The sequence below is a fragment of the Rhinoraja longicauda genome, chromosome 2 (assembly GCF_053455715.1).
Source record: "Rhinoraja longicauda isolate Sanriku21f chromosome 2, sRhiLon1.1, whole genome shotgun sequence".
Classification (NCBI taxonomy): Eukaryota; Metazoa; Chordata; class Chondrichthyes; order Rajiformes; family Arhynchobatidae; genus Rhinoraja; species Rhinoraja longicauda.
The window spans coordinates 69,588,042-69,599,042 of record NC_135954.1 but is presented as its reverse complement, the minus strand read 5'-3'; the positions used below and the strand labels follow the sequence as shown (position 1 = coordinate 69,599,042).

The 11,001-nt window shown below is 39.5% G+C and overlaps 1 protein-coding gene across 1 annotated transcript in view; it reads right to left on the bottom strand.

The window, feature by feature from the left end:
• Window positions 1–414: 414 nt before the first annotated feature.
• LOC144610055 (uncharacterized) overlaps window positions 415–11,001 on the bottom strand; it is a 34,271-nt gene continuing 23,684 nt past the window's right edge. The window contains exons 3-8 of the mRNA XM_078428559.1: window positions 7,151–7,283; window positions 6,543–6,662; window positions 5,052–5,822; window positions 2,597–2,800; window positions 1,295–1,399; window positions 415–546 (exon numbers count right to left, since the gene is read on the bottom strand). Of these exons, the coding sequence (XP_078284685.1) occupies window positions 506–546; window positions 1,295–1,399; window positions 2,597–2,800; window positions 5,052–5,822; window positions 6,543–6,662; window positions 7,151–7,283 (1,374 nt within the window). The 3' untranslated portion in view covers window positions 415–505. The remainder of the gene's footprint in view (window positions 547–1,294; window positions 1,400–2,596; window positions 2,801–5,051; window positions 5,823–6,542; window positions 6,663–7,150; window positions 7,284–11,001) is intronic.

The following is an 11,001-nucleotide window of genomic DNA, read 5'->3' as shown; positions in this document are numbered from 1 at the left end:
CAGTACAGTTACAGTACAAGTGACAAATTGTTATGGTGAGCCCAAGCCCCTTTAAATTGACAATTGTTTAATCTTATGGCCAAAATCAAACTACATAGTTGCTAAAGTAAATATGGAATTTTAGTCAAATGCTTTATCTGTGGAAATGTTTGAAATCTTCAGCATCTTTTTCTCACTTTAATGACAAGCACTCGATTTCTAAACCAACTTAAAGGCAAGTGAACATATTTAACAAAGTTAACCTTCCCAAACAGCAGTTGACTGAAAGAATTGCAATTACATTTATATAGGCAAAATATTTTTTAATTGCCTATTATGTGTCAGAAAAAAAGCAAGTTAATCAACAATGAAACAATGTTGCCACTTTGTTAAACAGCAAATATATTTTCAGGCACCTGAGGAAAGCTTTATTCTAAACAAAAAGTGGTAGCTCCCTCCATTCCTGTTGCATGCTGTCCTCCAGGTGATAGTAAAGGTGGACCCTGAATCACGTATAATAAATAATTCATCTTAATGGAGCTGTAGTCCGATGACCTTTTTGGTTAGCTGAAGAGGGGGGAAAAAAGACAATAGTTAGAAATCTGGTTCATTCTTTTTACTTTATTCTTCAAGTTAAATTCCAATTTATTGAAGGATTGAGTAGAGACAGGGAGGGAGATGTTTAATTACCACATTTCACAGCACCAATCATCCTTGGCAAAAACCTGCTCAAAAGAATGTGACCAACCCCACATGACTCCAAAAGAAACAAGGGCACTATGGATATGAATCCACACTTACGACTGGCCTATGGAAAAGTGGGCCTCAAATCTGGAAAACACCTAGCTTCATCAGGATTAAGAAAACAGCTTACTATAGAAATTACGTCTCTATTTGGGACCCATTAATGCAGTAATGTGTTGGAGTTGTATTTACGGCTCCATTCTTTTTCAAGCCAGATCACAACAAGGATTGCTTAAAATATGCCTTCCCACAAAAGACCTTGCATTAAGCCAGCCAATGCTTAAACAGAAGCATTAATCTTCATTCTACACCATTATGCTCAAAGGTTTATTCTTATTTTCTATTTCTCAGTTTACAATATCTGCCTTTCCCTGGATCAGATCTATTTTTTGAATTAGATGTGACAGTAATTTTCTGAAAATACTGCAGAAAAGCATAATTGTAGCTAAACAGAAACAACCCAATACATACCACTCGGATTTACTACATATTGAACAAGTGTGTTTGATTAACATTACCCCTATTGACATAAGTAGTGAGAGAAAAGCTGAACTAATGGCAAAGGGCTCACCTCGGGGCTGCCTGCTGGGATATGTCCTGGGAAATGATTTGTATTCATCTGGAGGCGGAAGGTCTTCAACTGAATGAAAATTATACTTGGATTCAAAGTCATCAGCTGAACATAAACAATTAAATAAACATTAGATAGAGGAAATGATAGAATTCATTCATTTAGTTTCAATATTTTTCAGGTGCCATTTCAGTTAAAAGTTAGATTAAATTAAGGTGAAATATGCATGATGCTCAACCTTAAGTTAAATTTATAAAAACCCTAAATCACCATCTTTTGAGAGAGGAATCAATCCTTTTATTTTTAGTTAATGTTGTCTGACCATCCACCTGATCGTTCCAAATTTTTCAAATGTTAACAAAATGTTTGAAGATCATTTGTGCAACATTAAGTTGGGTTTTTTTCTGAAATACTGTCTTTAAAATTTTCAGTGGCGAGTGCAATTTCATATTTATAATTTTCTACTTGTAATAAACATTGTGACAGTTGAGTAACATTCTGAGAACTGCTCATACAAAGTGAAGCTGACAATTTCTTTATATTCTGAAGAAATATTCATTTAATTTACCACATTTTCCAAAACTAATTTGTTTTTAAAAAATACCTTTTTTGGGTATAAAATTAACAGTGAGAAATTCCAATTGGACACAAAGCTGGATTTCCCAGTGTTCGTACAGATTAAACCCAGGATAGTTGGTGGTTGTTTTGACTAGGCAACCAGAAATACACAGCTTCTACTTTTACTCAATCAGGTGGGTAGATTTTGCCCCAGAACCAGCAGTCAGCAATAAAGGAAAATTGACTGACACCTCTCTCCCCTCTCTTGGTCCCTCTGACCTCATCACAGAGGACAGACTATCGACTGACATCTACTATAAACCCAGAGTCCCACAGTTACCTGGAATACACCTCCCCCATTCTGCCTCTTGCAAAGACACTATCTTCCACCCTCAACTTCTCTATCTCCACCACATCTTCTCACAAGATGAGATTTTCCATTCTAAGACATTCAAGATGTTCTTTCTTCACTGAACATAGTTCCCTTCCTGCTGCCATAGATGAATACCTCCCCGCATCTCCTCTGTGTCCCGTAGATCTGCTCTTGCTCCTCCTCCCTTCAGATGGAACAAGGATTTGAGTTCCCCAATCCTCACCTTTCTCCCCATCTGCCTCTGTATCCAACATATCTTGCTCCAACATTACCACTACTTTCAATGTGAGCAAAAATTGTAAATTTTAATTTTAGGCTTAGTTGAATCATAACATTTAACTGCTTAAAGACAAAACAGTTTTTATAATTACCATATGCTTGTGGCTGTACACAAGTAAGTCCGGGTCGATTTTTCAGTGGTAAAGGTGGCGGTGGCGGAGGGGGTGGTGGCAGTACAGAGTATGGAGGTGGCCGAATTGAGCTGGGTGAATGCTGGTTTCTGCCTGTAACCTCTGTACTGGATGATCTGAATGGTGGAAGAGGAGGTGATGATAGTTTTCCACCACCATTGTGCACTAGAAAACAGAATGTGTTGCATTTCAATCAACTACAAATCAATATAACAGCAGAATTGATCACACATATTATGGTCTACATACACTTTGATATGAACATTTGGAATAACTGGAGTAGATATTCTATACTTTCATGCTTGCTCAACCTTTCAACTAAATTATGGCTGATTTTGTTTTTATAAAACTTAATGCTACTTTCCTTCTCTGCCCCATTCCCTTGATTCACTTAATATCTTAAAATCTATCAATCTCTGACTTACTATAGCTCCCTTGAGTAAAAAATACTCCATACCCTCTGGGTGAAAAGGGTTATTCTCTCTATTCTGAATTGCTAACTCATTATTTCGAGAACGATTCTCGATTTTAGCCACCCTAGAAATAAAATCCCCACACATATTCTGTCAAGCTGTAGAAATTTAGTGTTTCAATGAGATTATACTTTGAGGTTAAAAGGTCCAGTCCATATCATGTCTCTTCATGATACACGCATTCCACCATAGGAATCAATCTAGTGAACCTTCGCTGCACTTTCTGTCACAAGTCTACCTTCCTATCCAATATACTAGATGTGGTTTCAGTAAGGCTCTATATAAATGGAGAAAAATTACTCTTACATTCGAGAGTATATCTGTAAAGCACATTTATACAGATAAATTGAATGAGTTTTAGTCATTAAAAAATACATGAAGCAAATTATCAGAAAAAGGTGAGGGCCACTCAGCCCCTGATCATATACCACCTGTCAATTAGATCATGACAGATCTGCATTTTAACTTTAGTTTATTTTAACTCAAGTTAACCAAAAATCTGTCAATAAATTTGAGATATCTCTGTGTTTTTAAAAAAGTGTTCTCCTTCTTTCCTACTGAATGGCTTAGTTCTAATTCTAACTTTATGCATCCTTGATCTAGGCTATCCCAGTTAAGCAATTAGTTTCTCTTGCAGAATTGATAACTTTGATTGTCCAAGCACTTTGGTTAGATTGTTCCTTGACTTTTGAGATTGAGGTTAAGTCTAATGTATGAAATCTGCTTTCAATTAAAGAGTTCGCTGAATATCTGCCACAGCCCTGCAAAATGTACTTAATTCTGGAGGTGGTTAAGATGTGGTATAACTACAATTCAATATAAATGTATCACCGCCATTCATAGACACAAAATTCTGGAGTAACACAGCGGGACAGGCAGCATCTCTGGAGGGAAGGAATGGGTGACGTTTGGGGTTGAGACCCTTCTTCAGACTGAAAGTCACGGGAAAGGGAAACGAGAGATATAGAACAAATGAATGAAAGATCTGTGGTAGTGAGTCTGGGTTAAAACGTAGACATAGAGTCGGAGAGCAGGAGGAATCACAGAGGGGGAGCAGTGTGAGAGGATGTTGCAGAACTCTCGTCGGAGAGAGGAGAACTTTTTCAAAGTAGATACACCTTGAGGAGATTTCACAGTGGAGCAGACAAAATGAATGGGAAGGAACTGCAGGTGCTGCTTTACTCCAGCATGTTTATCTTCCGCTTACCGTTGAGTTACTCCCGCATTTTTTGTCTATCTGCAGTTTAAATCAGCATCTGCAGTTCCTTCTTACACATTCCTACACTTCCTCCAGCATCTGCAGTTCCCACCTACATATGCTCCAAGCACCTCAGTCAAGAGGATTTTGAAAGATCATGCATCAGCAATATCATCAATTCTTTTGATACTTTGTATGAAAACTTCAGTCCCCAGAGATTACTCTAATATCTTTTAAAACCATTAATCCAACTATTTTATCTAACTAGCTCTTTTTTTCTGCTGTTTTATCCTAATCCTGTAGGTAGAGGCTAATACAAAATACAAACGTGGTTAAGTCTGGTGTATGCTTTTCTCCACTTAATAAAAACAATATAACCCTACCCTGCATCAGCTGTTTGTTACTCAATGGACTTGATGATCTGCTGAAACCATTCAGTAACTTAAGACTGCTTCAGTCCTAGCTTAATACTCAGGACTCGACATCAGACTGATAGTTCTGAGAAACATTCTCATATTCAGGGGAAATTCTTTAAAATAGGTTGATTTTATTACAGAATGTTGCTTTTCCCAACCACGCCCCATTTAAAATTACTATCCTACATGCATAAAACTCGTGATGCTATACCTAATCATGAAGTACATCAGATCCTCATTATATTTACTGAATTGTAGCTATTACAGATTGTGTTATGACATAAGATACAAGACCACTAGAGGATGCTGTATACCTTAACATCTCTTACCTCCAGATCTAGATGTGGCTTCCCTTGCAGATACTTGAGTTGTATATGACATTTGACTAGTTGATGAGGCTGAGCCTGGATGACCATAAGGAAGAACTGGTGGCAGTGGAGGAGGAAGAGTAGACATAGAATTTGTACTTGGTCTGTTGGAAAAGTTTGGTAGCTTTGGAGGTAAAGGTGGAGGAATTTCTAGATTACTCAATAAAGGTGGTGGTGGTGGAGGAGGAGGTGGTGGTGGTAGAGGGCTTTCAGTTTTTCCATGAGAAACACTACAAGGGGATGGAGGTAACGGAGGTGGAGGGAGGGGAAGAAAATCTGTACAGTCTTCTGTGCAAAATAAAGGTGGAGGTGGGGCAGGAAATGAGAAATCGGATGTTTGTCCTTGAAAATTATACGGTGGAGGTGGTGGTAGCGGAGGTGATGGTGGTGGTGGTGGCTGTATGTATTGAAATTTAGATGGTTTACTGCTTTGAGGTGGAAATGGAGGACCTGGGGATGTTAGTGTTGATTTTGTAGGTTTATTGAAAGAGTGAGAGAATGGTGGAGGAGGACAGTGCAGTGGAGATTTACCCTGACAGGGAGGCATGAGAGGAAGGGGAGGAGGTGCAAACGTGGACACAACAGGTCGCACTTGAAGTGCCTTTTGAACTTTAGATACATCAATAGATTCTTGACAATTAGATGTACTTCGAACATTTCTGCCACTGTTATTCTGGACTGGGTATCTTGCCACTTGTGTTTTCAGTCCAAAATGTGGCTTCGAAACTCGTTCTGAAATTAACAATCACATGTAAGTGTTTTGAAATCATTACCATTTTATTTTTATTAACTAAGATTCATTGCTTATGTTGCAATGGAAGGCAATAAAAAAATATCAAAGATTTCCACCCATTTGTGAAGACTTCGTATTTCTATTGAAATGAAGAACAGATTCCAAACAAAAAAATCCAATCTGAATTGAAATTCATGCTCCATTGACAATTTTAAAGAAGGTTGGCAAGCTTTGTTTTTATATCCACCTACTTTAATACATTCTAATAATTATGTGCATTCCAGGATAATTCCAATTCTGTTTCATGTCCTAATCAATAACTGAATAGAATGGTTTTTGCAGTGTTTTAAATACAGCAGCCCACAACTTCTGGGATGAAGTCAGATTGGTTGAAATATAACTCTTCAATTGTTCTGAAAAATTCCTAAATGAAATAAATATGGCCTATTTTAGACATTCCAATAAACTGCCTTGATTTTGGCAGTGAAGGTAATATTTCAATGAGATCAATAATTGGAAAAGTTATACATCTCCTCTGAACATAAGGATACAGTCTGGTGTCTCTCCTTTGGTTTAAGCAAATTAATTTCTCTTAACTCTATCCAGCAGACTTAGGAACCCATAATGCTGGCAAGCACACAAATTACCTTAATGAGCTCCACGTAAGTGAGTTTCCTCACCATTCCAAAAATCTATCCCAAAGTATTCTACAGGACTACCTGAAGTGTCTCTCTGTCCAGTAGGTCTGAGCACAGGAAACCCTCCCTGAAACAAGCCACCCATAGCAGTTGATGCTGCTGCTCCACCCACTGCCTCTGTACCATTGCTACTCGTTGGTTCTATAGGAAAATACAAATAAATGCAGAACATTTGTTACATTATTTTATCGTAGACCATCTGTCAGAAGTGCCTTCATGGTTGCAACAGAAGCCCACATTTATAAAAGATACATTCCAATAAAAAACAAATAATAATTTTCTTAAAATATGAGCATAATTTATCTAGGGAGACAATTTTACACAATTTCCAAACCATTATTTGAATTTAAAAACATGATTATGTTGAGAAATTTCTTGACTGGAGAGTCTCTCTTTTGGTAATGTCAGCATGCAAAACTACTATTTACATTGACTGAAAGCAAATATTTATTGTTAGATAAACATACCTCAATGCATTTCCATACCAAATTAATCAAACCATGTGTAAAACATGATAATCTTTTTACTGATAACTACACGTGGCTTGGGAGTTTTAATTTGATTTGTCTTTTAAGTGTACAAAAGCAGAGTTGTATATGATAACATCGAATGAACTTGGTAGCACTTACTATCAATGATTGGAGCACTTCTGTCATTGACTTGTGTCACCTTTTTCAACCGCACTCCAGTGTGGATATCTTCTAACAATGCAGACCGCCCTTGTTCTTCATCCTTGTGGTACTTGGGAAACTCCTCATGAACCTGAGGAATTACTTGATCCATTATGATTTTCAATGTTCCCACAATAAAAGTTAACTACATTGAAAATACATAAACACGACGGTAAGTTGGCCAAGAATATAAAGAAGGAGAGTAAAAGCTTCTTTAGGATGTTAAGAGAAAAAGATTAGTAAAGACAAATGAGGTCCCTTGAAGGCAGAAACAGTTGAAATTATTATGGGGAACAAGGAAATGGTGGAAGAGTTGAACAGGTACTTTGGTTCTGTCTTCACTAAGGAAAACACAAACAATCTCCCAGATGTACTAGAGGACAGAGGATCTAGGGAAATTTGGATAGCAATAAAAGGATTGGCCCAAGTCAGCATGGATTTATGGGGAAATCCGGCTTGACTAATCTGGAGTTTTTTGAGAATGTGACAAGTAAAATGGATGAAGGAGAACTAGTGGATGTAGTGTATCTGGACTTTCAGAAAGCCTTTGATAAGGTCCCACACAGGCGATTAGTGGGCAAAATTAGAGCACATGGTATTGGGGGTACAGTATTGACATGGATAGAGAATTGGTTGGCAGGCAGGAAAAAAAGAGTATGAATTAACGGGACCCTGTCAGAATGGCAGGCAGTGGCGAGGAGTGCCGCAAGGCTCGGTGCTGGATATATTTACAATATATATTAATGATTTAGATGATGGAATTAAAAGTAACACAAGCAAATTTGCAGATGACACAAAGCTGGGTGGCAGTGTGAACCGCAAAGAGGATGCTAGGAGGTTGCAGGATGACTTGGACAGGTTAAGTGAGTGGGCAGATGCATGGCAGATGCAGTATAATGTAGATAAATGTGAGGTTATCCATTTTGGCAGCAAGAACAAGCAGGCGGATCATTATCTCAATGGTGTCAGATTAGGAAAAAGAGAAGTGCAATGAGACCTGGGTGTCCTTGTACATCAGTCACTGAAAGTAAATATGCTGGTACAGCAGGCAGTGAAGAAAGCTAATGGCATGTTGGCCTTCATAACGAGAGGATTTGAGTATAGGAGTAAAGAGGTCCTTCTGCAGTTGTACAGGGCCCTGGTGAGACCACATCTGGAGTATTGTGTGCAGTTTTGGTCTCCTAATTTGAGGAAGGACATCCTTGCAGTGCAGCATAGGTTCACGAGGTTAATCCCCGGGATGACGGGACTGTCATATGAGGAAAGACTGGGCTTGTTTTCACTGGAATTTAGAAGGATGAGAGGGGATCTCATAGGAACATATAAAGTTATAAACAAGCTAGATGGACACAGTCTAAGAATAAAGGGGGGGGGGGCATTCAAAACTGAGATGAGAAAAAACCTTTTTCACCCAGAGAGTTGTGAATTTGTGGAATTGTCTGCCACAGAAGGCAATAGAGGCCAATTCACTGGATGAATTTAAAAGACAGTTGGATAGAGCTATAGGGGCTAGCTGAATCAAGGGATATGGGGAGTGGGCAGGCTAGGGTTACTGATTGTGGATGATCAGCCACGATCACAATGAATGGCGGTGCTGGCTCGAAGGGCCAAATGGCCTCCACCTGCTCCTATTTTCCAAGTTTCTATGTAAAACAAGGCTAGTCTTGAATCTGAAATTGATTAAAACTACAGTTTCCTCATATTCTCTGATCAGTAGTTAAACTGCCTTAAAGAACACTTTTAAATGGGTACTAGAATTTCCCAACCCAGTTCCCCTTCTTCCCCTCCCCCAGTCTACTCCAAGAGTAGTGAATCATCAATTACCTGGTGGAATCTGAAATCATGCTGTTCACAGCAGGCACGTATGGCAGATTTCCCTTCCTGGAGGATATTAGTGAACCCAATTGGTTTTATAACAGTTCAGTAATCATGGTTTATTACAGATTTTCCCTTACAAATTCCAAATTTAATTTAAATTCCCCAGTTGTCATAGTAAAATGTTAAACTTGCAACTTATCTGGCACAATGGCAAAATAAACATGGTCTCTGCATGCAATTCTGCCACCATGTGTACCTCTACCAAAATTATATTTAGTCATCTGCAAAACCCACAACTATGAGGGGCCTCCAGTGCATCTGTTGCCTAAGGTGTGCCAATAAGTACCTTTTTGGAGAACCATATTCATTGAGCTGCAATTTCTTGCAACTGCTGATTATTTCATGGTTTTTCTGCTCATATTCCAGACAAGCTGTGAAAGCCAAATTACATTTGGGGCTAAAATTTAACGTGCCATCGAGGCTAATATTGTAAACAGAACAGCAAGTGCTGATATATATAGTTAAAAGTGGAGATCTGCACATTGTCTTCATACACCATTCCTTTATAAATTGAAATTGCTCTATAAACTGAAATTAGCATCTTGCTTTTAGAAATGTCACTCGAATGTATTGAATGGGATGTCCCTCTCGTGACATGAATATACAGTCTGAACTTGTTACAGAAAGTAATGACTTCCCCATTTCAGTCCGAATAGTTTTTTGATAGTATGGTAAATGTTTATTGCTATTACGTAACCGCTATGGTGCTGAAATTGATCTTATTTTTTAAATTTAATTGTCCAAGATCTTAAAAAATTATATGTTATGCAATATCCCTTCTCTCATTTAGTTCGCTCATGATATATTCTTACACTATGAATTAAAGTAGAGGTAAATTGTCAGAGGGTGAGTTCAATAACAGTGAAAATCAAAGTGGAGGCTGGAAATCTATCTATCTCTCTCTCTCAATCAAACTCTCATCTTGTACATATAAACATATATATATATATATTGCATTTTAGTAAAGTGCCCGAAATACAGCCAAAACGGTACACGATCGCACAACAATTTTACACCCATCCTACCCACCATTCCCCTGCGGTCTCAATTGATCAAGTGTTATTACATTTTAAAAACAATTAACTTAAACTTGAATAAATGCATTCATGCACTCCCCCCCCCCCCCCCCCCGCCAGGAGGACCGGCGACTGTCCTGGCGTGCCCCACGCCTGACCCTCCCGTGGTGCAGCGTGGCGGCAGACGGTCGAACAAGATGGTCATCGCCGCCGAGCTGCCACTGCAGGAGAGGTTTCCACCCAACGGGTCCACAGCTCGCTCTGGCCAACACGATGGTCGCCACGGCTCCTTCTCCCCTTTCCTCTCCCTCCTCGCCCACCCATGGCCCTGAGGGACACTCCCCGGCCAGCAACAGGTCCATGGATCATCAGTTGGGGGAGATTTGCTGGGCCCCACAGGAGAGGCTTGCACCCAATGGGGTTTGCTGTGCCAGCAGGAGAGGTTTACACTACTTAGCCAAACCAGACCATGATGGAGAAGGTGAAGATGGACTCAATGATAGCAGTATAGAATTGGACCATCATTGCCTATGGCAGATTGTGTTTCCTCAGCTGCCGCAGGAAGTACATCCTCTGTTGCAGGGCCGTCTTTACAGCATTATGGGCCCCGGGCAAAGCAGTGTACTGGGGCCCCTACGACAACTACTCGCAGGAATAAAAATGTAAATGGTCGATAAAATGGGGCCCCTATGCTCGTGGGGCCCCGGGCAAGTGCCCATCAGGCCCATGCGTTAAGACGGCCCTGCTCTGTTGGGTCTTTTTGACTGTGGAGTCGATGGTAGACCCCATTTAAGGTCCCTGGAGATGATGGTTCCAAGGAACTTGAATGACTCCACAGATGTGACTATGGTGTTGTTGATGGTGAGTGGGGGGAGGGGAGGGAGAGTTCTTCGAAAGTCTACAATTAGTTCCACT